This window comes from Poecilia reticulata, chromosome 7 (assembly GCF_904066995.2).
Source record: "Poecilia reticulata chromosome 7, P_reticulata-male-v2, whole genome shotgun sequence".
Lineage (NCBI taxonomy): Eukaryota > Metazoa > Chordata > Actinopteri > Cyprinodontiformes > Poeciliidae > Poecilia > Poecilia reticulata.
The window spans coordinates 15,857,711-15,885,626 of record NC_088836.1 but is presented as its reverse complement, the minus strand read 5'-3'; the positions used below and the strand labels follow the sequence as shown (position 1 = coordinate 15,885,626).

Here is a 27,916-nt window from a genome sequence, read left to right as displayed (position 1 = left end):
TTAAAATTTGTGATTATTATTACTATCAAAAATGTGAATGTTATTAAGAAGATGAATAAGATTATTTCACACATAGACATAGCTAAGTACTCTTACCTATTCCTATATTTAATGGTGAACTATTTATGTTAATTTTCCTAGAAAAAATTATCTAGCTTTTGGCCTTTTTAGTAGCTCATAGACAAATTTTTGTCGTTTTGTTTATTTTTACTCAGCTAATCACTGGTAAATAGATTTTAGTTTGATTACATAAATTAGAAGTTAGTGACTATTTAAACAATCCCTAATTGATGGTTAATTTCATTTTAGTTTTTATTTGAGAAATACTGTATTATAATCCTGAGAAATATATAGACATTTTCTTGTGGCCTTAAAATTGTGCAAGATTACTTAACGTGAAGGAAATAATTCAAATTGAAGATATTTTTTTAAGATTATGAAAGTGTCTCACATGCACTGTTCTTCCACTCTACATGTTCAACGTCCTTTAAACACTGTGTATCATTTATTGCTTTTAACTGTTTGCAACAAAGCAGTCATAAACATTAAAATGCAAGACTTCCCAGAATAATTTAGTATTTTCTTTACCTTAACTTCTTGAGGATACAACACTAACAGCTTTGATCATAAAACACTAAATGCTTACTAATTTACATGTAAGATATAAAAAAATTATAGAAACCTGTAGTCATAGGACGCCTATGACTACACGCTTTCTTAATGTTGAAAGCAATGACCTCCGCTGTCGTATTTCCCAGTGAATCATCAGTTACGTACTTGGGACTCGGCAGCATAAAACATACGTACCGTTTATTCAGGACCCACACTGAACATCGTGGACAAACCCAAACAGAACTTTTATTCAAGTATTAAAATGTGGCCACATCATTCTGAATACCAACGAAGTACAAATCAACACAATTATAAAAGCAGAACAGATTTTTGTTTTACTTAACATTCGATTTGCAAAATATGGAATCCAGCCATCTACTTCTTCTTTTCCCCTTCTTCAGGTTCAATATGCATAGAAAGGTGTGCACAGTAGCTTTGATTAACTACAATCCTGTGTCCCAAAAATGTATCGATTGGTCCCTTAACTAAAATACAAAGGGGGCAAGAACATAACAAAAGCATTTAATGTGTCGTTATGATCATTTAAATCAGAGATTATTTTCAGCCAAAAACAAAAAGGCTGCTGGATTTGCAAAGCACATACACGCTTAAAGACTGGGATCTATTTCTAAAATTAATGTAGGCAAAAGTTTTGGACAGAAGGGGGGGGGGTAATAATTTTTTGGACCAGATTAGGTTTTACATTTAATACTGCGGAGTATTTGTCTAATGGACACCGGAGGCTTCTATACAATCAAACAGCACTGCAAAAGCACTCAAAATCCTCAACATTCGCCAAAGTCATCATTGCTGATTATTTAATCAAAAATGAATATAAGGAAGGCACAAGAAAATGAGATCAGTGACTCGCCTCTAATCAAATCAATCACTAAACTCTCCTGTTGTTGGTTACAGATTGATAGATTTACAGCAGTTAGCTCATTTCGAATAAAACGATTTAATAGGCAAATTTCCCAGTTTGAAAGGAACTGAAGCATAGATATTTAAAGAGCTTTTGTGCCTCTGATTTGGTTCAAGTGATCTATACGCCCTTCAAAGTTGACATCGTCATAAATCTGCTAATTCAGACCAGTGTGTTCCTATCGAAGTGAGGTAATGGGCCGAACCCCTCAGAGACATCTTGGAAAGAACGGGAGTGACAACTGGGAAAAAAAACACAGTGGGAACGTCCAACACTTGCTGAAAGGTGCTGCCGTGAGACATCATTTAACATTCCTCCTATTTAAAAAAATCTAAGTACATCCCGAGATAAAAGATCACGCATAACGTTTTCTAAGGAACTGACATGAACGCGTAGCCAGCTAGTAGCTGATGGCTGCATAAACCTGTTTGCTTTAGCATCCTTCATTCAGAGGAAGCAGATTTCCATTACTTCTACTTCACTAAAACAAAAATAATAGTTACCAAAGTGCCTGTGAGTGCTTAAGATTGCAATAACATCAGAACTGTAAATCTGTTGCTAAAAGCAGTGCTCTTCTGCCGTACGAACCGAGTACAATCATTACAACAGGTAATTAATAACAATCAAACTTGTTCAACAAACATTTCAGGGAGACACAACCAAACATGTGCTTTTAAGACTTAAAAGTACTCCCAAAGGAGGTAAATGAACATTAATAGAATGTAACTTAAATGTCACTAAACTTAAATTATCTAAATAATATCTTGTAACATTAATTCTGACAAGCTCCTAAAAAGTGCATTAGAAGTTAGGCCTGGTGCCAGCAGTGAGGGTTTGAGGATTAGCACTGCATTTAAGAGCATTCTCTTCCACGTGTAGCACTGAATGACTTGAACGCTTGAGAAAAATAACCGAAGTGGAACAGCAGTGGAGGAGATATGGATTCTTCTGCAGCAATAGACGTGTGTCTGATGAGGTGATTCTCTTTTTGTTTTGTTTTTTCGTTTGTTTGTGTTTTTTGTTGTATTTTTTTATCTTCAGCTATCTTTTAGGCATCAGGCAGTCTGAGAGCAAATCCTGCAGCTTGGTCCACAGTGAGGACATGTCCAAGGAAAAGTCCAACAAAGTCCTGGAGGTCTCATGTGGTCAGTTCATAGTGATGCCTTTTTCTCTGAGCTCCTCTGTCACGCGCACCAAGTATGTGGGGTCTGGATAGCCAAAGCTGTAAAAAAAAGGAAAAAGTGGCTAAAGTTCCTTTATTTTGCTCAACTGGCAACAAAAAGTACCATGCAACTGCATTTTAATCCGTCCATTTCCACCGAAGCCTTTCTTTACAGACTGAACTCCCTTGTCGAGGATTCTCCAAAAACCAGACAACCGATACGTACCAGGGTGGCCCGCCGAATATGGATGTCTTGTGGTGAATGTCATTCCAGGTGATGACATTTTGCAGGCCCGTAGTCATGGAGGTACCAATAGTGAAGATAAGGCGCTGTTCGAAGGCCTGACGCAGCAGGCCCAGCACGCGGTTCCCTTCTGGGCTGTCAGGGAGGTAGGCCACGCGGTCTGTTCCTGGGTATCGAACGCCAGGGTTTGGGTGATCAAGCTGTGGGTGAAATGAATCAGAAACGGTGTGAAACTATAACGGCATAAGCTCAGCGTGTTTTCCCTTTACATCCTCGTGCATCGTTTAAAAAAATGCCAACTAAGTAGCAAGTGTCAAATAAACACCGAACGTCTGTTATGGAATCAGTCATTTCATGAATCAAGTGCCAAACAATCCATCCTTTAAATGGTCTGGCCTTAAAGAGACTGCCACTCGAGAAAAATGTTTGAAATCATCTTAAGTCACCATTTTAATCAAACATCTAGCCATGAGCTGTACGCCTCAATGATCAGCTTAAACCCTTTGAGCTTTATTTTATAATGTTGTACACATGAACTTAAATTTATGCATTTTGGTGATTTTTTTTTTTTTTTTTTCGTAACCAAACAAGCTGTACTGACACTGGCATTTAATTATGTATTAAATAGGCGATTTCTGGTCACAGTGAGTTTCACAGGACTTTGTTTAGATGGTGGATCTTCAAATGCAGGCCTCGAGGGTCGGTGTCCTGCAACTTTTAGATGCGTCTCCGCTTCAACACACCTGACTCAAATAATGAGGCCATTAGTACGACTGCGAAAAACTGGACTGTATTCTGAGGATGTGATTCCGCCATTTGATTCAGGTGAGTTGAACCATCAAAAAGTTGCAGAAAATGATCCCCTGAAGCCTGCATTTGAAGACTCATAATTTAGAAGCATCCGAATAAAAGGTATATAAACCACTTTCTTTTGGTTTATCATATAAAATTCAAACAAAATAGTTTGATGTTTGTTGTATCAAAGTGCAAAAAAAGGTCAAAGTAATTTTGATTGCCATAATAGCCATCAGAAGATGAAAGAAGAGAAGAAGACACAAGTGAGAGGTAATGCTACGCAGCAAAAATAAAGACGGCAGTAGCAGCAATTCAAACACTCTGCTTGATCCTCCAATGTCCAGCTAATCTGAGAAAAACTTCATGTTGATCAGCAGAATAAAGCGATGATAATAGTACGTATGATGTGAATAAGTGCTCCATAAAGTGAAACTCACAGTCGAGGGATTAACACAAAACTAAGATCTGCAAGTGGCTGCTAACTTTGTCACTTTCTAAGCCTATTTAAAACATTTCCTTTGTAGCTTTAAGTTTATTCACTGAACAGCAAATGTTTTATACTTCCTCAGAGATGATTTACAAGGCGAGGATCACAGTGAACATCAGTCACATTTACATGTTGACGTAAACCTGCAGACATTATCTTGAACGGGGAAGCTTAAAACCTGTTTGACTTTCCATAAATGAAAAGCAGATTTCCCAGTGTGGGAACAATGCTGTCTAACTCATTAGGTGTTGTTTGGCTTTGGATCAAAAATGTGAGAAGAAAGTGACGTCAAAGGGAAAACACAGAGTTTAGTTTAGACAGTGTTTCATAGTCATGTCAGAGAATATCAAATTAATGGAGCACAAATACAACTTTGTTTTGGTTTTAAAACAAAAATAAAATGTACGGAAAATTAATTTGCAGCAGCACTGCATAAAATGTTAAGGCTATAAATGCAGATTTTTTTGCGTTTGCAATCTTCAGTCATTTAAGCTCTTTCTATCTATAAGGTGTTACAATAAGACTGAGGACTGCGACTTTGAATTAGTAATTTTCTGCCTAATGTTTGAAGAGACTAGGTTTAGATCTAACTCAAGAGAATATTAATGCATGTTATCTTGCCAAGATAAGCTCTTTCACATTTTGTCAGGTTACAACCACAAAGTGATGGAAGTCAACAAATTTTTTTTGTTTTTACCCAACAAAAACAAAACAAAAAAAATGCATAATTGTGAAGTGAATGAAAATAATGAGTCTTGTTTTGCTTTATCTTTTACAGATAAAAAAACCCCTGAAAAGTGTGGTGTGCATATAGATTCAGTCTAATTTCACAGAGCTGAAAAAATTGGGGAAAAAAAATAACTGGACAAGAGAGGAAGGTTGTGTTTTAGGCTTTTGAATAAGTTGCATTGCTCAGAGTCTATATCCGTACCTGACGGTACTTACTGTCTGCACTCCAGGAGGGAAGCTGTAGATGATGCAGATACATCCATAGCCCTCGTGGCCAGGAAGCTCCATATCAGGGTCCCGCTCCACCATCATCGAACCATTGGCAGGCTGGTTCCCGACCAGCTGGCCATAAACCAGTCTGCACACGGGACAAGCTTGCTTCACCTTAAAGGCTCGTTCCAGGCAGGAGCGGCAGAACGAATGGCCGCATTTCTCCAGGGTGGTCCTCTCCACTATGTCCCCCATGCAAATTGAACAAATGCCACTGTCCTCGGCCTCACTGTGGGAACCAATGCCAGAGTCCATGTCTTTCCTCAGAGAGGCCTCGTGAAGCATGGCACACACCTCCTCGTCGGCAGGTTTCCTGAACCTCTGCTGCTGTCTCTGGGAGCGCCGCGGCAGGGAAGGGGGAGCCTGGAGGTTCCCTTCTCCGTTCTGCTCCAGGACCTCCACGCAAGGCAGCAGAGCCCTCTTCCTCTTGGGTCCTCCCTCCTGTTTGCTCATTTCTTTACGGGCACATCGGCATAAGTCAATGAAGGCTTTTCGCGTCTCACTAGAGATAGGTCCATCCATCGTCCCAGATCTGGTGCTCCTCGAGCCTTCCACCGGCTGCAGCCGCACAGCGCAGCAACCCCCCCTCTCTCCTCGCCTGACGATGCCGGCGCTCATCCCCTGCTTGTGCTGGAAGTCAATGAGCCAGGGCCGCCCAGCTGCAGCCAGGTAATCCCAAACTGCCTGAGAAACTAGCACCTCATCACTGCCCTGGCCAGCACGCACACTCATCTCATCAGAGGAAACTGCACAGAGGAGCACATAAAAGTCATTACAGGTTATTAAACTTATTCACTTGACCGCAGCCGGTTTAAGGGATAAATGAAGTAAGCTGCTGCTTAAGGTGAATGTTCTGCAACTACGAATGTTGCTGAAACACAGGGGCTGCTACAGGTTATTTAACTGGTATCTATTGTAACCACTGAACAGACAAAACATCGATTCCAGATTTTTTTTTTTTTCGCTGAATATTTCTGGCAGTACAAAAAAAACTGAGTGTAAGCATTTTTGAAGCTTTTAGGTTACAAGCTTTCACCAGTTGAATATAAACTACACCTGAATTTCTGCTTATATTATGCAATAAATATCTTTTCAAGCCTGTATTTCTGATGTATAGATCTTACATAAGATCTACATATCAGTTAATAGTTATTTTTTCCAACTACAGCACAACTATGGCCCCCCGGGTCAATCAAAGCAGTTAATATCTGTATACCGTCAAATTACATCAACGTGAAAAGATGTTCAGTATTAGAATTTGAAGATGTACTCCTTGAATTCAGAGTATTTAGTAATACTTTCCACAGTTTGTTGATGGGTAGTTTGATCAATACGTTCTGCCTCAACTGGCTCTCTGAGGACATCCGTGATCTTGATTTATGGCAAAATGAAAATGACTTTTGGCGCCCATGAGCTATAGAATCTTAAATAAAGGTAGACAAAAACAAATGCTATTAGAATAAATATATTTTTTGCACTCTAGTTAAATCTTAACCAAGTAATCAGCCAGTGGGTCTTAAAATAAGCAATGGTGGTAACATGTAAAAGTAATATAAGAGAAATCCATGTGCATCCCAGAATACCTACTGAGTGAACAAGTGTGAGACGTAAACCCACACCGCCCATTATTCTTTGATTACAAAATATATGCACTCACATCAGTCACACTGCACAGTCTTTTAAAAGCACAATTATACCTTAACCTTTTTAATCGCGCTTTTGGAGGTTCGCATTGAGCACGTGCAAGCTGAGCAAGCGGTGAGCTTTATATACTTGACACATTCGTTGGTGCAGTGTTCTCCAAAAAGACGATCTTTATAGATGGATTATATCAATTCAAATCTGCTCTGCTACATCACCGTCCAAACAGACCATTTTGAGTGAAAGGTGGCACACTTGATCCACGCCAATTTCTACAAATTCAGAGGCAAATAGGCACCATGACAGCCCGCATGTCATGGTGCCATGACGTGCCATGACGCGTGCTGTCATGATGCACCATGGTTCACCAATTGACCCTTTGCGATTGGCGCAAGGGGTCGCGATTGGCGCGCAGCCCCTTGAGCCCAGTTCAATGCATCAACTATACACCTAGCTTAGCCTTTCTGTGCCTTCATTGTGACGGGTAGGTAAAACAACCTATTTAAAATAAAATTACAAATGATACTTAGCCTGGCGGGGCGGGGGTCAGTAAAGCCTAATTACAGCCGCATAAACTAATGTTTTCAAGCCTCGATTTCTGTTAATTATGTTTGTTTTGCTTACAGCTAGTGAAAACGCTATTAAAATTAAAGTATTGCATCACACCAATACAAAAGTTCAACAAAGAAATGTTGGCTAAATGAAAAGCATCATAAATGGCTCCTTAAATGTTCAAAAGACAGTTTTAATCAGACAAACAAGCCTCATTTTTAATTTGTTTAATAATAATAAATCTGCAAGTAGGTTACAAAACTGAATTCTGCTTTGGGCCCTATTCAACTTTGGGTCGGCCCTGCTCACAGTCATTTGCACTTTAAACTGATGGATGCAGTGATGCACAAGCCAGGTTGAAGCTTTCAACGTGTATTAGGGGGATTACTTTAGCTTTAGCTCAAATATAGCTCCAAGAGTTCTCCTGCTTTGTTGCATTCACATCTGCTTAATCTGCTGATATTGAGAGAGAGAGAGAGAAACGGTGCGAAATTCAGGAAATTTGTCTGCGGCTCATCAAAGGGTGACAATTTAAATGCTTAAAGAACAAGTATGTGCTTCAGGGAACATAAAGGCTGATGACAACACATTAGCTGCTGGGATGTTCAGGCTATAAACAAAAGAAACTAAAGCCTGTGATGTGTGGAGGAAAGAAAGAAAAACAAACCCCGAAAGCATGCACTGACAAAATCATCCGAAAAGGACAGAACCATGATCGATCCAGCAATCTTACCTTGCGATCCCATAAATTCCTCCAAGTGCGAATAAAGCGTCCTGTTGAACAGAAGTAAAGAGAGAAACTGACGGTCTGAAGCACAGATATACATACACAGACAGCTGGCAGCGCAACGGCGAGCGGGGAATTCAGCGGTGTGGCAACATTAGCGTCAAATTTCTTACAACATGAATCACTACAGCGCTTTCTTCTGTGCACATATCCACATCTCACCCTTCTGAGTTGTTCTCCACTGCCTGTCAGGGAGCTGTGAGGCTGGATTAAAGAGCCCTGAGCTCCATCTGCGGAAGGAAACGGAGAGAGAGAAAGAGAGAGAAAGAGAGGGAGAGAGAGAGATGGGGGGCCTTTATTTCTCACTGCAGCTTATCGGCGGAGAACGGTGAAGAGCCTGCTGTGGTCAAGCCATGATATCCCAATGTTTTCCCGGATTAAGATACAAAAAAACAACATTTGAATCCACAACCTCCTCCCTCTCGTTTTCGGTCTCGTCTGCGCTCCCGTGTCCTTGTAGGCGTCAACACAAAGTAGAAAAACATTCACCGACGCTGTCCGTTTATCAGCCTCAGCCACGTTGAGCCGTGAGCCTGCGCTGTCCTCTCAGATAATTTACTCTGCCTTTTTTTTTTTTTTCTTTTACTCCAACCTGTTTTCATCCAATCGTGGTCGCGTCATTTTTGTCAGCTGCGCGGCGCAAATAGACTTCACTTCATACAGGAGGAGGAGGAGGAGGAGGAGGAGGAGGAGGAGGAGGAGGAGGAGGAGGAGGAGGAAGGGGGAAGGGGGAGGACAGGGACCTACATGATGAAAATGTAACCAGGAAGTTCGTCATTGGTATGACATGATTGGTCAGTAAACGGTGGATTACATAGTTTATGTGGTTTCATGTTGCCTTTATTACCACTGTAAGCGGTGATGTAGTGCACAAAAAATCCCCGCAAAAGATATGAGCCCACAGGGAATACCCACTCCAATACCGGATTTACCTTTACCGCTTTTATCTGGGTACACATTTCACTTAATACCACAACAGAGATCTTGAATACAGTTGAAATACGACCCCTTAGCAGCCAGACAATCCAAGGGCTTCGTGTAGCCAAACTGAGGTACATGTATAATACTCATCCAAATGTACTAATGTAAGAGTAAAGGCATATTTCGTATGGCTATTTCTTTTTACAAATTATCTGATCATAACACCTTATTTAATATTTGAAAGTGAAGTCAGAAGAGATAAAAATATAGTTGTATGCAAATAAAATGTAATAAAATTAATACAACTAAACAAATACAGAATGTCAAATTTAGGCAGAGAACGCATGTATTTAACAAGAAACATATGAAACCAATCACTAGCGGAATAAATAAACTAAGCACCTGATTTTTCAATTTTCAGTTTTAGTGAATAGAAATTATAATCACAAAAAACTGATAAAATTGACATTTACATTTGTTGCTAAAATATTATTCAAGTTTACAATGTATAATAAACCTGCTGCCTTTCTCTTACAGTTGAATTGATGCCTTAAGTACAGCAAGATGATTTATTTTTATCAGGAGATCACTTGAGCTACACTTGATGGGTTTTGCTCCTCTGCCTTCCTGTTGATGCTACATGAGACCTGAATACAAACCCAGCCGAAAGATTGACGCCATTTCTTCTTCTTTAAATCAAATCATGTTTATTAAGCACTTGGTGTTGGTAACACTGTAGTTTTTGTTGTTGAAAATGTAGCTAGCTCCTCATTGAAAGAAGAATGAATTACTGTACAGAATTTGAACCAGATCTTCTTGTCCAACAACAGTGTCTGACCACATAAATGTGCTTCTGGAAGAATAATAAACCACATAATATTAAACCCTGTTAGTCATTCATTCAATGTCACATGTGTGGAAGGCAGAGCAACGTAAGGCCAGTTGATGTTAATGATTTGTCTTTTGTAATAACTTCCATGTATTTGAGATTGGATCCATGTCTTCACACTGATTTTTAGCTCCCTCCCCAGATTCTCTGTCAAATTCAAGTCTGTGCCACTAAAAAGTGGCAATATTAATGCAATCTGTGTCTCTTTTGGGTTTTATTTAGAGTTTTGGAAAATAACAGTTGCAATCTACATAAATGTATCTTTTTTTGACGTGCTAAATTAGATTAGTTGTTGGTTTGTCAACAACTTCAATTCTCTCAGAGGAAGACCAAAGACGCTTTTTGAGTTCACATTTAAATGTTATTCTTTTATCTTAAACTGTTCTCCATGTGTATTTAAACCCTTTAAAAGGTCAGCTGTTATATCTGGCTATTTTTTTTGAAAACAGTTCCAGTCCATTAATAGATTACCAGAATATGAGCAATTGTTCAATTTTCTTCAATCTTCTCGCAGAAACCGATTCAGTGGCTCACTTTGTCCTCTGTGGATATTTTGTTCAATTTAAATATATGAAATATGATCACTTATTGTCATAAATCCCCCGTGGCTGCATGCATTGTCTGCTAGATTGTTCCATTATTCACTGGAAATGGAGCAGCGATTGGATTTGTGCCTGGCTTTATTGCAGTCTTTGCTCTCTGTTGGACAGAAAATTCTGTAAGGAGTTTTTAGCCAGGAAAAATTACATGTTCCTTGGGTAGGCTGGGAGAAAATAGGTGATATCAAAAACTGCTTTTGCAAACCTTTTAGAAACATGTGACTCAACAATTGGCCAAAAGAAAAGCAGTTCTTTTGAAGTGCTACATGAGCCCCTCTCCTGCTGTTTGCATTGCACAAAGATTTCTGCAGACATCAAGTGCTTTGCAGTCTGAGATTAATCCATTTTTGTTTGTTTGTATTCATGGCACCTAAGCCAAAGCCAGATTTGCAACAATGTACTTTTCGAATTCTACAAATGGCATAATTATAGTCAGAGCGGTAGGTAACGTTCACTCATCTGGACCACACAAAAGAAAAGGTAATTAGGTGTCAAGATCACAACAATACGACCACATTATGGCTTACTGTCGTGCAACGAGACTGGTAGAAACGACTTAGCACCACAGTGAGCAATAGCTAATCCCCCCTTTCTAATTACAGAGCTACTGCAGAAAGCTCCTGGAGGCAAATTAGATTTAACTGATGCATTTCTTTTCTTCAGTAATGGCTAATTTAAAGGATTAGTAGGTTGTAAATGCACAGAACCCAGTGCCTTTATCGTATGGATAAAATATGTTTGGTTTTGATTCTGTGGTTTTAGGGGGGGGGACACTAGTAATTCTGACGTTTTTCATAATGAATCCATAAAGTTTTGTCTCATCGTGAAGCAATATTTTAATGACGCTGACCCAGCAGCAACTCAAATTTTAGTAAACAATTACAGTTCCACTGCCTTCTCTGCCATCTCTAATGGTTTTCGTAGTTTCCCACAATGACGTCTGAATTGCTTTATCAATAAAAGGGAATTTGACAAGTGAGTGGGATGTTTGAAAAGAAAGAGAACACAAAAACAAGATGCAACATAGAAAAAGAAGCAACAAATAGAGTTTTTCACAAGGTCAGAATTATTCTGAATAAACAATTCTTAGATAAATAATTGTAAGAAATGTATCAAACATAATTAATAAAAGGTGAAACCAACGTTATCAGTCTATCATTTTAACAACGTTTTATGCCTTGGGGGTATTTAACTAAATGTGCAGTTGTTTTAGTTGTGCATAATATTTTACTTGGAAGCCAAGTCATGTAAGGTCAGGTTTTATTGAACAAAATCACTTGAGTTTTGAAGATGGTCAAAAATTGCATTCAGTCTCTCTGGGATCCACTTCTCGTTTAGAAAACTGGGCTGTTATGTCTCAGTTTGCTCTAGAAATATATAAAATTTTGTATTTTGATGTACTCAAGCTTTAAAAATGTTTTCATTTTAATTTTAGCCTCTTGATAAATCACGGGTAACGTCCTCTCAGAAGGTCATGTAGTTTCAGTATAAGTCAAGTAAAGGGTATTCATAGAGCACAGTTGAGCAGCAACTCTTTACACCATGAAAACATAATGGCCAAGGCAGCTATAAAAACGGGCAGTTTTTTTAGTCTTGATTTGAAGAAACTCAGTGTTTCAGCATTTTTGCAGTTGTCTGGAAGTTTGTTCTAGAAAATAAATGCTGCTTCCCCATGTTTGGTTTTAGTTCTGGGGAAGCAGAGTGCACTAGAACCAGAAGACCTGATTGGACTATTATAAAAATATTATAATACTTGCTTAAAGGTTGTTATTTTCAATTGAAGCACACCTGTCTACATATTGTAATTTATTGAATAACAGTTAGCTTTTTTTGTTTTAGTTTTGTTGTTCAATGTCAGAACTGAACAGTGTCATAGTTGATGCAACTGTTGTCTGGGTTTGAACCCCCTCCCGGAATCTGGTGGACTTCCATGTTCTCGTTTCTGTTGTTTCTCTCCGGGTTCTTCACTGTATAAATTCTCATCCGTTGGGATAATTCATCCATTCATGCATTTTCTATACACCCTTGTACCTAGTGGGGTCGGAGGGGTGCTGGTGCCTATCTCCAGCGAGACATTTCGAGTGATAGGTGGGGTACACCCTGGACAGGTCGCCAGTCCATCGCAGGGGTTAGGATTTTTTTTTAACTAAATTATCCGGTGGATGTTTGAATTTATCATGAATTACTTGTGGCTAAGCAGCAGTTGGCGCTGTTGCGCCGCACACTGTTTCTAGAATTATCTCACAGCGCGTGCCCACGCTCCAAGCAGGCGGGTAACGTCCTCTCGAGATATCACAAAAACTCCGCGATACTTTAAGGGACTTCAACGTTTCGGTTGAAAACCTGAGTTTAGTATAGGTTTCAGTCATCACATTTGCCCGGATTTTTATTATACAACACCGCTAGATAGCCCGTAGTCAGACGAAGAAGTTCACCTGCTATACTGTAAAGATGTAAGTCTTGTTTATGTGTTTACTAGCAGTCGCTTGTTGCTAATAAGCGCTTAGTCTTTGAAGTTCGCTAATGCCGATCAACTAGCTAACATTAGCTCATTGAGCTAGCACACGAGTTAGCATTAGCTGTGCAGTTAACATTTATTGTTACAGGACTAAAAACCAACACAAATCGTTAAACCTACCTACCCTTATAGCTTAACATAACCTTTTCCAACTAGCCCCAAACTTTTAATTGTAGCTTACGTTGTATGCGCCCCAAATATCAGTTAAGTTAACATTAGCTGGCAGGCTAAAGTCAACTAACAGTACTGGGTTAAAGTTAGAACCGAGGAGGACTGCTGTCATGATGTGAAGGTTTCTCTTTGAGTTAAAGTAACACATGTCCTCGTTCAAAACCATTAATTGTAATTCAGGACAAATATTTGATTGCATATGTTTGTCATTCAAAAAAACAGATTACAACAATTGTACGTTAAAGCACAACTGTTTTGCCACCTACGAAGGTTGCTGAGAAATCTTCCTTGGTTACAATTCCTGTATAAAACCGAAATCACTCAGTCTTGCCCTGTTAAATGGTTTAATAGGTTTTCTCTCTAATAAAATGCAACATAACTCTGATTGCTTCACCCTGCACATGTGACCCAGCAGATCAAAATAACCACTTTGTTTGACAGTCTAATGTAAAAATGAAATATGTTGTCGTTAATTCCCTCTTTCTGTTCATCAATAGCATGGCCCATTTGCCACAGCATGGCCCATTTCCCACCCTAAGTGCCACAGCTAAATGGTATGACAGAAGAGACTTTGTTTTTGTAGAGTTCTGCGTGGAAGACAGTAAAGATGTACATGTCCAATTGGACAAGTCAAAATTTGAGTTTAGGTAAGTTGTGTTTAAAGTGCACTAGACGGTAAGTCTTCTTGTATTTGTATAAAAATGTGTTGTGTTTTGTGAAATCCAGTCATCTGTGTGGACCAAATTGAAGGAAAACTGGGTGTACTGGAAAGTATGGTGACCTCCCTTTCTGTCATTTTTACAGGTGTGTGAGCGGAAAAGACAAGTACAACAATGAAATTGAGCTTTTTGGGGAAATTGATCCCAAAGTAAGATTAACATCTGCAGAACTAGTTAAAGTTTTAGGATGAGTTTTACTTCTCAAAAACTGTTAATAAATTGATAATCTATGTAATTTACAGCAATCGAAACACAGCCGCACCGACAGGTCTGTGCAGTGTTGTTTACGAAAAGCAGAAGCTGGGAAATCATGGCCACGACTTACCAAAGAAAAGGCAAAGGTAACTTTAAATTTAATGCATTTTTCCTTAATTATTGTCAAACAAACGTCTTCACACTGCTGTTCAAAAGTACTTTTCATAAACTTAAAAAAAGAAAAGTGATTGTCTTTTGGAAATAAACTCTGCTGTCTTTGGGTGTTTAGATAATGACATCTTGTACAAATGTGCAAGAAATCTGTTGCTACTGAATTAAATTGCAGTGAGACAGATAGATAATGGAGCTTTATTTCTTTTTAAATGTATTAAATACACTTTAAGTCTTTTCTCAAGTTTTTTCACTTATTTTCTACATTGTGTGATCTTTTAAAAGATCTTAATTTTGTTGTACAGTATGTAAGCCATACACAAACAGAGTTATTAATTTAGTGAATTTAAATTGAAGAATTTGACAATATGCTGTTTATGTGCAGGTAAATAGTATTTTTTGATTGTATAATTGTTCCATCCCCCAGTTTAAATGGTTGAGTGTGGATTTCAACAACTGGAAAGACTGGGAAGATGACTCGGATGAGGACATGTCAAGTTTTGACAACTTCTCAGAGGTAATCGAGTGAAAGGCTGTCAGCACTTATTTGTTTATTCAAAGATCCCCTTTACCGTAGTAGAGACTAATGGGGTCCACAACAAAACTTACAATTAAGTCTTCTTTCACGGACATTACAATAAAGACATGATGGTATTCCTTAAGACACAAACTAAATTAAATGAAGCACAAAATTCAAATCATCTCCAACAGTTATAACGTCTTGCAAACATTACGAAAAGACATGCTGATTTATGTGCGCCATACATCTTTTTTTTCTTTCCCCTTTTTCTTCAGATGATGAACAACATGGGTGGAGATGATTTACCCGATTTAGATGGTGCAGAATACGGTGCAGAAGAAGTATGAGTTATTTTTATTATTTTCTGAGGATTTTCTTGAAGTTTATCAGGTGAAATCCGAGTTCCCATAATTTTGTTTTTGTGTTTCAGCATGATTCTGCAGACAGCGATGATGAAAGTAAGTATGACTTTAAAAAAACAACAAACAAAAAAAACCAGCAAAGTTGTAGTTTGTTCTTTGTGAGGACAGAAGAAAATCATTCTTCATATGTAGAAGAACATAGCAGTATAATATCTTTGAAAGATTCACATGTATGACAAGTTCAGTTAAAGTGAAACTCGTATAACGTCATTACTCACTCATGGGAGTGAAACATTTCAAGTGATTTATGTTACCGTTGATGAATATGGCTTGCAGCTAATGAAAAGCTGAAAATTCAGTTTCCTAGGAAATTTAGACGGTACATAAAACTAATTTAAAAGTAATCCAAGTCTGTTAAAAAGCATGTCATTGTGCTACAGAACATGGTTGAGACTCCTGACATTAACTGTGGCATCAATGCAGCCGTGTGTAGAGGAGAAAGGCCTGTGATTCTGCTGAGGTGTTGAGAAAGCCCAGGTTGCTGTAGTTGTGATTTTCAGGGTTTCTCTCATCTTACTCTTGACAAAAATCCATAGAGTCTCTGCAAGGTTTAGATGGGAGGAGTTTGCTTTCTCATCAAACACTCTTGACACCGTTTCCTTCAAACGGTAACGTTTGGTACCTTTTGTCATGGACAGATGCCAAGTCCTGTTGAAAAATTAAATCAGGATCTCCATGAAGCCCATCAGCACAGGGAATAATTTAATGCTCTAAAATCTCCTGGTAGCAGGTGCTTGTGCAACTGTTTTTTAATCAGTTTTCCACTCAACCATTATTCCTCTAACACACAGCACTCTGAACAGCAGTGACCTCTTAAGACTTGGCCATCTTGCGAAGATGACAATGTCTATCCCCTGGACAAGTGTCCAGTGAGCCAACTTCTTTTCAATCGTTTTTATTTATGTCATTTAAGAAAAATAATCTGATTATTAGCTGTAAGCTCCAAATGCCCCATTATGACAATGTGGTGGAAAAAAAGCTTCTTTTTTTTTTTTTGCAAATTTATTAATAGAAAACCAAGAAACTACTTTTACATAAGTATTCACAGCCTTGCCGTGAAGCTCAAAATGGAGCTGTTTCCACTGATCATTCTTGAGATGTTTCTACAACTTAAATGCAGTCCACCTGTGATAAGTTCAATTAATTGTTGTTGATTTGGAAAGGCTCACGCTTGTGAGGTCTCACAGTTGACAGTGTAGGTCAGAGGTCACACACAAAACATAAAATGAGAGGAATTGCTTAGACTTCTGGGAGAGGATTGTCTTGAGGCACAAATCTGGGGAAGGATACGGAAAAAATTCTGCTGATTAGAAGCTCCTATCGAGAAATCCTTTGCAAATGGAGGAAGGTTGGAACCAGCGGGACTCTTCCTAGAGCCGGCTATCTAAACTGAGAGATCAGGTGAGAGAGAGAGAGAAGTGACCAAGAAGAACCCAATGGTCACTCTGTCAAAGCGCCAGTGGAGAACCTTCTAGAAGGACAAACATCTCTGTGGCAATCCACCAGTCAGTGTATGGAGTGACCAAACGAAAGCCACTCCTTCATAAAGTGCATGGCAGAATGTCTGGAATTTGCCAGAAAGCACCTAATGGACTCGGACCATGACAAAAAAGATTCTGTGGTCTGATGAGACAAAAATTGAACTCTTTGGTGGTAAATAGATTAATTTAAAACAATTTAGAATAAGGCTGTAACATACCAAAATGTAGGAAGAAGTGAAGCACTGAACACTTTGCAGATGTGCCGCATACATATACATTACATCAAGTGTCACTTATTGTATTTTAATGACTGAATTTAGATATTTTTTGACGCTTAATCTTAAGCTGTTTCTGCGTTTGTCAATGTTCCCCTCATTGGAATTTTTGTCTCTTGCAGAGATGCCAGACCTCGAGTAGGCAAACATGGTTGCCACCTCACTAGAGATCAAAACAAGTCGTGAGTCTGAAGAACGAAATTAGGCAATGAGTTGGCAGCCACATTGAAGAAGAACCTCTCTATACCCCGTTTCCAAAGTGAAATCCCTGCAGAGCGACGGGGGGGACGGGTGACTGTTGGATACAGACATGCACAGGCGTCCATAACAACATAAAGCGCTGTGCTTTGCTGTTTTGTTCTGCATGGACGATTCTGTTCAAATGAAAATGTTGTTGTTCCCTGGCTTAAATGACTATTGGGATGTGCTGATGTCTTATACCCTATTTCTCTTCTGTTTTGTTGTTTTTGTTTTTTTTTTCCTTTCTGGTGTCAGGTTATGTAAACACATTGTGATTTTTAATGACAAAAAAGAAACTGAAAATGCCTATTTTCCAAGAAGTAAATTTTCTAATGACAGACTTCCCCCTCTTTAATGTTTGTATTGTAAATTGCTCTTATGTTTAATTTAAGTGGCAAGAGTTCTGCTTTAAATTGGTTTTTCAGTGTCTTTGGTCATATGCAAATATTTAACAGTAATTTCAATTTTTTTAATATGTTGCAGCTTTTAAAGTAAACATGCTTGGACAACTACAGATTTGTGTTAAGAATATGGCGGTTGAGTTTATGACCTTATGTGTTCACATCTTGGAAAGGCATTGTTTTCTTTATGCAATCCATTAAAGATCTTTCATTGTTGCAAATAAAACTGATAAGTGTTTTGGTTATTTTTAATCTTATGACGTGAGAAAATAAACTGCATACATTTTCCCTAAGATTTAAGCGTAAGTTATGCATAACATGAACAACAAATATGCTTTGAATATGTACGTTTGATTCTAGGTATCAAATGTGTTCATTGTAGGCTATGGGACTTTAAGAAAGATTTTTTAAGAGGACAATAATTATTTGGTATTTTTCAAAATCCATCCAGAGTTGAGATGCTCTACATTTTTCCAAATTATTGGATCACTACAGCGGTCACATCCTATTTTTACTACAAATATCGTTCCTGTACCAGGGTGGTACAATAATGCAACCTGCAACTTCAGTTAAACTGTGTAAACATGCCCACTCTAATGTTTGACTAAATCTCCATTGGCAAACTTAAGATTGACCTCAAGATTTTTATTTCAAATATTCACTAATTTTTTGTGAATATTTGACCATGGAAATAAGTACAAGCATTAATTTCTTAGATGGTTTTATTTAAAAAAAAAAAAAAAGTAAAAAATGAGACAGCAGTTAAAAACATTTTAGCTGAGTTATAGTCAAATTCAGAAACTTAATTAGCCAACTTTGTTCATTCTTTGAGATCATTTTACTGTTGATATTCCCAATTATTTCCAGTTTCACTCATCTGACAAAATCTGTCTCCAGATGAAAAGGTATGGATTGGGATGTTTGTATATAACCCAGGAACTAAATGGCTCAAAAACCAAACATAAACATAAGGATAATCACCAGACGGGTCTTGGGATGAATAAAGCAGGGCAAAATGAAACTTCTGGAACGACCCCAACCACAGACCAATTCAAACCTCATGGACAACGGTTCAAACACGTCCACTCCAAGAAATCTTCCAATTTAATCAGCTACACCACTTTTGAAACCCAAAGTCATCGCCTTATCTAACCAGAAATGAGACAGAAAGTCCCGTTTCCTACATAAAGTGGGCGCTAGAGGTGCAACTGATTGCAGGAGATTTAACTAGATATCAGTGGGAGGGGTGTGAGGACGTTTGAGCTTTTATAGCTTAGATTAAAACCTGTATGCTCATTTTGCCCTTTAAAAATGTATTAAAGATTAACTTCGGGAAAAGATTGAAATTTAACCTGGTAGCGGTGTTGCTGATGACTTTATGTGAACTTCAGTGGAACATGAATAGTTTGTGTGTGACTGTGCTGCCTTATAAGGACCTCTGTCCTGTTCTGCATCCTTGTACTTGGAGCCGCTGGTAGGGACTTACCGTCTTTACTTTCACACAGACTGAAAAGGGAAATACCCAGTTTCATTCCTCTTTTCTGAATATTTGAGGTGTAAATTAGTTGTGGTTCAGTTTTGCTGTGTGTACATTTTCAAACTGTGACCTTCAACTTTAGACTTCCCTCAACATCAGGGTGATACGGTTAATTAGCTTTTGTACACTATTTGATGCTCATCAAATCTAGTGTCAAGCTCAACACAGAACTTCAAACACAGAATTATACGGACCGCAATTATGCTAGCAGAGAGCTTCTCAAAGGCATTGAAATTTAATCATGCCTACATTTTCTTCTTCTCCGGCAAGTCTTTACTACTGAACAGTTTTTATAGAGTTTGTCTGCCCCGATGCGAGATGTTTAGGGGCTGCAGGTTATGTGTGCGTCAGCAGTCTGGACCAAGAGAACAGAAAAACACAATGCAAGCATCTTTTCCAACACCCTCCAAACAAAACTACAGGCTTAAATGTACAAAAGCTGGCTTAGGGAGACATGGGGAGGGGGAGGACAAAACTTCCCAACCTGTTAACTAATTAACTTTTTGAAATGATCCATGTTTTGGTTAGTTATTTATTTATTTTTTTTCAAAATCAAGACAGCTCTCAAAGTCAAAATGAACCAATTTCTTTTTTTTTTTTTTGCTGCTTGGCAAAAATCTGCCAGTTGAATTTGTAACATGTTTCACACACGTACAGATCAAAAGTGAAACAACAAGCACTAAGTCAGCCACTCACAGATGCAGGGAAGGGAACTTGCAGATCTGAATATGACTGCAAGAAAAACAGACCATAGAAACCAGCAGAAACTGTTACTGCTAGCGTTTTGTTTCCAATGCGTGAAAGGCACAAAAAGCAGTAAGGTCAGCATAAACCTTTCAGAGAGCAGTGGCCGTCCCTGTAGCTGTCCTGGTCAGCATGACGCTCCAGTGCAGAAGCTCAATACCACGGCTGCTCTCCCCTCTTCCTCTGTGGCCGTGGATTTTCCACCGCTTTATCCGACCTGAGCCTGCAAACCAATCCACAACACACAATGCATAACTCTGTCTAATCAGTTCTGCTACAGAACTGTTTTTTTTTTTTTTTTTATTCAGAGCATAAGGTTGGGAAATTACTGGAGCCTTATGGATTGCAGCATTGATTAGAGTTCATCTGAGTTCTGCTTTAAAAATAAGGCCATAAACCTGTGGAAGATGAGTTGTTTCTATACTGTATGTGCTGTCGTCTCCGGCATTCTTACGTGGTTAGCATGTAAGAAGAAAATAAGGCCAGAAAGAAGTTTTTTAGTGTGACAGCAGTCACCTTAAACGGTCATCTGCTCTCAACAGACATTTACAACCAAATGCCTTCCAGAAAAAGTAATAATTGTAAAGTGAAACACGCCAGCTGTGAAGCAGGGAGGTGGACGTGTGATGGTTTGGGGACGTGTTGCTGCTCCAGGAACTGGTCCGCTCACTAACATGAGCTGGCCACATTACCGATGCTGCTGGAGGGAAATGAGAGACTATTAAAGCTGAAGCAGAACAGAAACTTGTGACGATAATCTAAAATATAACAGTGAATACACTAAGTACTGGCTGTGAATTAATACATGGACAAAGTCAAATGTGCTGAAAAGTGTGTGTCCAAACCGGGGGACACACCTGTAGTCATGGTTACAAAACCTCTTTTTCTCTTCATATTTTCATTAGCAACTAAGAATTAAAAAAATAAGTTCTTAAGGTAGCAATAACTACAGATAAGTTACTAAATTGATTTTCTTTTGTAAGTACAAAACCAAAGGAAATTGATTACTGTTACCGTGTTTGAAGTTTTACTCAGATGTTATTCATTCTTACATTTCTTTATTTTTTTCCAACATTGTAATTACGGCAAACAAATGGAATAGTCTTAACTACCCTTGTTGTCTGAATGGTGCTCAGTTTCTTCATGCTTCTGTTCCACAATACTGAGTAGTTTGTATTAGCAGCTATAAATTAACAATAGTAATGTTAAATCTATTAATGTTAATGTGAGATGATTCATGAAATATACAAATTGTAAGATATCTGGTCTGTTCGAGTTAAAAGGCTCAAGTCCAAGTGAGGTCACAGGTCATCGGTGCTGAAGTCTGAGTCGAGTTCCAAAGTCATTAAATTTGTGACGCTGGTGTGGAAAGAAAGACATTTTTTCCTATAGAAAAGCGCTTTACTGCCATCCTGGTTTCCAGTAGGCTGTTAGACTTCTTTTCATCATTAAGGTAATCCAAAAATAAAAAAGCTTCATGTTTGGCGAAGACACACTGTTGCTCTTCCCAGAAAGCTCCTCTCGGCCTCCAAGTTTCAAACTGTATGTCCAAAGGACCAACTAGCAAAAGAAGGGTTAAGTGACCTTGTTTTGATTAGTGATATTGTCCGCTGACCCCTCCCCTTGGCTCAGTGAGTCCGTCATGGTGTTGGTGGGTTATAAAAAGGCCTCTGAGGTCCCCCCGCTCTGATAAAGAGGCTTAATGTCTGCAGGACATGCTTAACGTTTGTCTATCCATGTTACTCTTCTAACAACCAGCGAGGGCTGGCATATAGATGCACAGAGACTGGCTTACTGCTCCACTCAGGAGCTCTTTATGACAAAAATCTGACTTCAGAAGGAATCCGTGCATTTTACTCACAGCTACATGCTGAGGCCTTTATGTGTTGTTACATTTAGCTTTAGAGAGACAGCTTTTGTTTGAGTGCTTTTTGGTCTGTATTTTGTATAATTTTTTTTACATTTTCTCCTTTAGGTCGATTAGTTAGTCCTCAGGTGTTTAAGAAGCTGCTTTTTTACTTTGTACCATCATGTGGGAGTTCAGGTCTATGTCTTTCTGGCGAGCGGTCTTTGCAGAGTTCTATGGCACCATGTTCTTTGTATTCTTTGGGCTGGGAGCGGCCCTTCGCTGGACCACAGGCCCCCACAATGTTCTCCATGTTGCCTTTTGCTTTGGACTGGCGGCTGCCACCTTCATCCAGTCCATCGGTCACATCAGCGGGGGACACATCAACCCAGCCGTCACCTTTGCTTACCTGATCGGATCCCAGATGTCCATGTTCCGGGCTTTCTTCTACATCATAGCCCAGTGTCTCGGAGCGCTGGCCGGTGCTGCTGTGCTGTACGGAGTCACACCCAACAACATGAGGGGGAACTTGGCACTGAATACGGTAAGGTGACCAGAGTAGTCAAGTGGGAATGAAGGTTTTTACTTCTGCACTGTAATGAAGACGGAACCACCCAGTCTGCAGATTGAAAATAACCTGACATATGTCCCAAATATACACCACCTTCTCTTTAATTTCAATTTTCTCCTTGTCATCTTTCTAAACTGTCTCTTACAGCTGCAGCCAGGCATCAGCCTTGGCATGGCCACCACGATTGAGATCTTCCTCACCCTCCAGCTTGTCGTCTGCGTCTTTGCTGTGACAGATGAGAGGCGCAACGGACGCCTGGGCTCTGCTGCTCTTGCCATCGGCTTCTCTGTGCTCATCGGGCATCTGTTTGGGGTAAGAAGCCAGCTCAGACTGCAAATGTTTTCAAAATTTTTTATTTTTTTTGATTAATCCAAGAGCAAACTCTAGCCTTTTCATGCACGAATTAGGTTTTTAAGAAACACAAAAGCAAAGCTTGGATAAACTAAGATAGACGATGTTTTGGGTTTAAACTTGCTGGGTCAGCTGGATTGTCAGATGGAAAACCTTAAACTTCTTCAGCATCATAGCTACTTCTGGATCTTTATTAACATCCTATTGAGATGGATGGTTTCTGTCGTTGAAGGCAGATGTCCTGCAGTGTTTAGGAACGATCCGGCTAAAGGTCACTCACCTCAATCAGAAAGTATCACACATAGGAATACGTTAAATCCAATACAATTCAAACGTCTCTTAGATTTAGGATTACAGTCATCAATTAATTTTACCAACATGAATCTTCTGACTGAAAGTAACATTAATGTTTTGGAGTGGTTTAGACAGATGACTTAAGTACATCTTAGGTACAAATTAGGGTGATGGCAAGGAGAGCTTTCATCCTCAAAGAATTGGACGTTATAATGATGTGGTTGAATGAAAACACCTGAAATCTAAATGTGCCCGGGCTATGAAAACGTTTGGCTTTGACTGTGGTTCTTCAGCCTACCACAAATTTTGCAGGCGCCTGCTAATCACCAAATCATTTGACTCAGGAGGGTTCAAGCAGAGCCAGATCTAAAACACGCAGGACAACGGCCGGTCCTGCTCCGGATGAGATTCAATGTCGCTGTTGCTAGGACTGTCTTCCTCTCATGTAGAGTTTAGCTCCACCATCTTCCTCATAGGTATTGTTTTTGCGAACGTAAATTGTAATAGCCTGAGAACTAAAAATAGATTTCCGGTGTTATTTAAGTTTCTTAAATGATGTAGTCAAAATCATGGCAAACGTTTCAGTAGATAATTTCTACTATGAAGGACATCCTTCTAACACCCTTTCAACATAAAATTAATACATCAAGACTATAAATGAACAACAACACTGAGTAGTATGCTAGATTTAGTGACCACCACGTGTTAAATGAGCAGATAAGCAGCCACAATGCTGAACCACTTTATCTGCCTGTTGCTTAGATGTACTACACAGGAGCGGGAATGAACCCAGCAAGGTCCTTCGCCCCTGCTGTCCTCGTCAGGAACTTTGTTAACCACTGGGTAAGATGTATAAATACATTGGCTCTGCAAAGAAATCCAAACCAAATTGTTGTGGTATTTCTATATCAACTATGCTGGTTTTCGTCCTGTCCAGGTGTACTGGGTGGGACCCATGATCGGCGGTGCCATAGGCGCTCTGCTCTATGACTTCCTGCTGTTCCCACGCATGCGCGGCCTCTCCGAGAGGCTGGCCACGCTGAAGGGCACCCGGCCCCCAGAGGCCGAGGCCCAGCAGGAGACCAGGGGAGAGTCCATTGAGCTTAAGACACAGGCCCTATAAATCTGGAGATTTGCTTTCTGACACCCCCAACCTCTCTCACACCCCTTCCGCCTGTAGCGCCACACTCTGCACCCTTGGTTCCCGGTCCATCCGCAGCCCACACACTGTTTTTGCACGCGTGCCTCCTCCTGCTCCTCGACAATTGCAAAGAGTGATCAAAAGCATCCCCTTGTCATCCTTGTCGTGCTCCCTACAGGACCTGTAGAAAGGGCATGCACTGCCCCGATTAACTTACTTAATCTCACCTGCACCCATTGTTCCTTCTCCTGTTCCCAGAGTCGGAGGGTTGGAGGAGGACTTGCTGCTAAAGGAAGCACCCCATGCCCTGTAGCAGGGTGAATCAGTTACTCCTTGCTGACCAGACATCTGTAACTGCCAGGGATAGTGGTGCTATTTCCATCTTTACTTCCCTTTCTGTTTATTTCCTCTGCCTTTCATTTCGCTAGGAGTGAAGCTACAGTAGAACAAAGGACCTCTGCCTGCATTTCCAATTTTGATTGAGCGTGATCTCGCTCTGTGTTTTGTTTCACGAACTTTGGCCAAGATATGTATTGGTATTGTTTTTGCCTTTTCTTTCTTTTAGCTGTATGTGTGTGTGTGTGCGTGTGTGTGTATGCAAGCCTGTGTGATAAGAGTGATGGTGAGAAAGATAAATTGAGTGCGCCTGCTTGTCTGTGTGTATGTGTATGCTTGTTTTACAAGATATTTTCCCTGAAATGTCATTGCTAAAATTGTTTGTATAATGAGTTATATAATGCCACATTACGTTAAGAGATGTGTCACCATTTTATTTTATTTTTTTGCCCTAAATGGAAAAGTATAATTTACTGTAAAACTCCCAAGAAATGTGCATGTTTAGGGTAATTGTATCTTTCTCTTAGGGGGATAAATCTGGATTTCAATCACGGCTTAAAGCCCCTTTCAAACACTTGAGCATTTGTGTCTCATGTAGCAAAGCCCCTATATTATGCTATTTATTTTTAAAATAAAGATCCACAATTAAAACATATATTTTTTTCTTTTAGGCAGATCTTTTTAAGTGCCAATATTAAATTTTATTATTTTACCCAGAACCGTAGCATATTACTTTATAAGTAAATAATTTGTTCGCAGCATCCACATTTGGATCATATGCAGTAATTGCATTGGTTTATGCTTTCTTTGACGTTCTGACAAAAATTTTATACCCAGAGTTTTAGAGCAGAGCTGACCAAAGACCCATGTACAGGCGTTTATGAGTTATTACATTTGATTTATTTAGGCCTACCCAGGAAAAACATGGAGAGCAAATTCGGCTTGATGTCCTGAAGACCAGGTGTTTTTCTTTTATTCATTGGCATTGTGCTACTTTGCATAAATTATACATCGGAGAAACTTAAATTCTGTGTTAATAAAGGCAGAATCCCTGAGGTGGGACAGCTGCAGTCTGTTCAAGCTGAAAGGCTCAATTCTGTTAAATTTGAAATTTAACAGAATGCATCTTGATTTTCATACATTCTCCAAGAGGAAGATTGAAGTTTGAAATTGTATTTGTTCCCTTCTTCACTCACCCTTCTTCCTGTCTTTGGCTCAGAGAGAAGTTAACATTTTGCTAGTTTTGCTAGAACATTTCTTGATCCAAGCTTTGTAAACTGATTCTCTTTCTGCTTCCTTTACGTAACACCTTCACTTCATTTCCTTTTTTTTACTCCTGGAGTGATTTCCATGGCTGTGGTTGAGTAGAATTAAAATTTTCAACAAAAAAAAATTAAAATTAGATTGTTTTCTAATGGAAACGTTATGATGTACAGTGTAAGATTTTTTTTCTTAAAAAAAAAAAAGGCTGTTGAAAATGGACGAAAAGTGGATTGATAGAAAGTATAAAATGCTCGCTATCCATGTTATCATAAATTAAACAATTCCTGCTATGTACAAACATTCAACTGGTCATCCACTGTGGTAACAGGCATAGTTTGGGGCATAATTGGCTTTAAATGTCAAAAAAAAAAAAAAACAGACCAAAAAAAAATCAGTTTGCAATTTCTGTTTTTGTTTGTGTTCTTTTCGAGTTTATTTGGAGTGTATACAATCAATTACAAGACAAAACATTTGCATATGGAAAATCTTAGACATTTGGAAGAACAAGATCGATTAACGTTTCTGGTCCCAGCTCTATTTACAAGAACAAAAACCCGGAGGTTATTTCTGTGACTCATCTATGTGCTGCTGCTTCTAGTAAGGAAACTGCAGTGTTTTTTGAAATTCTGAAATAATACATGTGTAGATGAATGCATTTGTAAATAAATTCACCCAATTATTTTGGCAGTTTTAATTTTATGGCAGTTTGAAATCTTATACATATGTCGTCACAACAATCGAGGACTTTTATCAAAAACCTGCATGATGTGTAAAAGGTGAAAAATGCATGTGACAAGGAGCATTAAACACATTGTCATATATAAACATGTGAAAGGGATGGCTTAAAGTGGAAGGAATGTTAAAAACTGAATTCATTCAGCTTACACAGAATTGATTTGCATAAGGCTTAAGTTAGAAAAAGAGTAACTATAAAAATTATATATATTTTGTACAATATGTTTTTAAAAGAGGATGTTCAGTACTCTTCAAATGAGGTTTGTTTGAAGCAGTTACAGGTAGCTAATATATTTCTTAATAAGCATATTTGTTTTTCCAGAAGGCTGAAGCTACCAGACCATCTGACTGGAGTCTAAAAACGGGATTTATGCCATGTTAAAATTATTCCAGTCTCAAAGGACCCCTGCCAGCTCCCACAAATGTTCCTTTAAAAACCTGTAAACAGACACTATTGTTGCAGTGAAGGAGCAAAACCTTTCCAGCCGGACTAACAATCTGTTACAGTCGAAGAAATACAACAGTGGTGTACTTCATCAACACACGGTTTCTTTAGACAGAGATACTTCACAGTCAATTTTTTTGCTGTATGTTCCTGTATTCGGTCATTTGACCTTTTGGCTAATTTGCAACCCATTTTATATCCAGAGACAGTACAAGGGGTAATGATATTTTTAGTCACATAAGCACATTTTCTCAAAATCTTTTCATTTGTAGGATTGTTCCCAAATCTTGGCATTCTGCTTAAACATCCATCACCTTCTTTGGAAACAATCATCTAATGCAAACATGTCGATAAGCCAAAACTGTCACGAGCATCTTGCATTTTCAAAATATGAGTCTCTTTGAGAAGGTGGGGCTCTCGTACAAGCAGCTAACTTCAGTCGTGGGGGGAAAAACAAATCTGTATGTTTGCAAACCGGATTTGCCGACAGATTACTAATTATCAACTGTGGGTAGGATAATAACAACATACTGTACAGTCTCAACAGAAGTTTAAAAAAAAAAGAAATTGTGCGATATCCCTTTAATTGTGGTTGGAACTTTTGCTACATTTCGTTCTATCTTATGACCTAATAAAGTATTTAAATCACACAACTTTTCATACAAAAATAAAATCAAAGCAGTTCAATTTGCAGAAGTATGTATTTACAAACAAGAGAAGGACAATCAGTTTTAGCATTTGTAATGTTGTCACTGGAGTTGGCCTAACATGCTAACCCTCGTGTTGGTGTAGTTTCTGTGTCGTTCTGATATACTGATGATTTGTCTCATGTTTACTATTGGGTTTTAATGTGAGATAAACATATGAATGTACTGTAAAGCTTTTTGAAAATACTGTCAACTAGAGTTTTATATATAAAGATAGCATAAA

At 38.8% G+C, this 27,916-nt stretch overlaps 3 protein-coding genes across 5 annotated transcripts; 2 read left to right on the top strand and 1 right to left on the bottom strand.

The window, feature by feature from the left end:
- Window positions 1–838: 838 nt before the first annotated feature.
- On the bottom strand, window positions 839–8,878 carry dtx3 (deltex E3 ubiquitin ligase 3). 3 transcript variants are annotated; one of them, XM_081608980.1, is made up of 6 exons: window positions 8,614–8,878; window positions 8,347–8,431; window positions 8,148–8,188; window positions 5,168–5,967; window positions 2,923–3,140; window positions 839–2,756 (listed from the first exon to the last, which is right to left on the bottom strand). In XM_081608980.1, exons 1-6 carry the CDS (start codon window positions 8,684–8,686, stop codon window positions 2,681–2,683), a joined length of 1,293 nt encoding a protein of 430 aa, XP_081465106.1. In that variant the 5' UTR covers window positions 8,687–8,878; the 3' UTR covers window positions 839–2,680. The 3 variants fall into 3 exon arrangements, with proteins under 3 accessions (XP_081465106.1, XP_008411798.1, XP_008411797.1); XM_008413576.3 differs by having other exon boundaries at window positions 8,364–8,431; window positions 8,614–8,685; XM_008413575.3 differs by having other exon boundaries at window positions 8,364–8,876.
- Window positions 8,879–12,893: 4,015 nt separating this feature from the next.
- Window positions 12,894–17,949, top strand: ptges3a (prostaglandin E synthase 3a (cytosolic)). Its single transcript, XM_008413574.3, has 8 exons — window positions 12,894–13,063; window positions 13,797–13,946; window positions 14,104–14,167; window positions 14,261–14,359; window positions 14,812–14,901; window positions 15,180–15,245; window positions 15,335–15,362; window positions 17,205–17,949. The coding sequence occupies exons 2-8, from the start codon at window positions 13,798–13,800 to the stop codon at window positions 17,222–17,224; spliced, it is 516 nt and encodes a 171-aa protein (XP_008411796.2). The 5' UTR covers window positions 12,894–13,063; window position 13,797; the 3' UTR covers window positions 17,225–17,949.
- Window positions 17,950–21,680: 3,731 nt separating this feature from the next.
- mipa (major intrinsic protein of lens fiber a) lies at window positions 21,681–24,388 on the top strand. Its single transcript, XM_008413573.2, has 4 exons — window positions 21,681–22,394; window positions 22,569–22,733; window positions 23,829–23,909; window positions 24,004–24,388. The coding sequence occupies exons 1-4, from the start codon at window positions 22,035–22,037 to the stop codon at window positions 24,187–24,189; spliced, it is 792 nt and encodes a 263-aa protein (XP_008411795.1). The 5' UTR covers window positions 21,681–22,034; the 3' UTR covers window positions 24,190–24,388.
- The last annotated feature ends 3,528 nt before the right edge of the window (window positions 24,389–27,916 follow it).

What these genes read in the sequence shown, in the direction of transcription:
- dtx3 (XM_081608980.1), bottom strand. Translation starts at nt 8,686, where the DNA reads ATGTTTTTCTACTTTGTGTTGACGCCTACAAGGACACGGGAGCGCAGA. An exon ending in GGAATTTATGGGATCGCAAG is followed by an intron (nt 5,968 to 8,147) that starts GTAAGATTGCTG and finishes TCCTCTGTGCAG; the next exon opens with TTTCCTCTGATGAGATGAGT. An exon ending in TCCCTCCTGGAGTGCAGACA is followed by an intron (nt 3,141 to 5,167) that starts GTAAGTACCGTC and finishes TTTCACCCACAG; the next exon opens with CTTGATCACCCAAACCCTGG.
- mipa (XM_008413573.2), top strand. Translation starts at nt 22,035, where the DNA reads ATGTGGGAGTTCAGGTCTATGTCTTTCTGGCGAGCGGTCTTTGCAGAG. An exon ending in GGAACTTGGCACTGAATACG is followed by an intron (nt 22,395 to 22,568) that starts GTAAGGTGACCA and finishes TGTCTCTTACAG; the next exon opens with CTGCAGCCAGGCATCAGCCT. An exon ending in TCATCGGGCATCTGTTTGGG is followed by an intron (nt 22,734 to 23,828) that starts GTAAGAAGCCAG and finishes CCTGTTGCTTAG; the next exon opens with ATGTACTACACAGGAGCGGG.
- ptges3a (XM_008413574.3), top strand. Translation starts at nt 13,798, where the DNA reads ATGGCCCATTTGCCACAGCATGGCCCATTTCCCACCCTAAGTGCCACA. An exon ending in TTACCAAAGAAAAGGCAAAG is followed by an intron (nt 14,360 to 14,811) that starts GTAACTTTAAAT and finishes TCCATCCCCCAG; the next exon opens with TTTAAATGGTTGAGTGTGGA. An exon ending in TGCAGACAGCGATGATGAAA is followed by an intron (nt 15,363 to 17,204) that starts GTAAGTATGACT and finishes TGTCTCTTGCAG; the next exon opens with AGATGCCAGACCTCGAGTAG.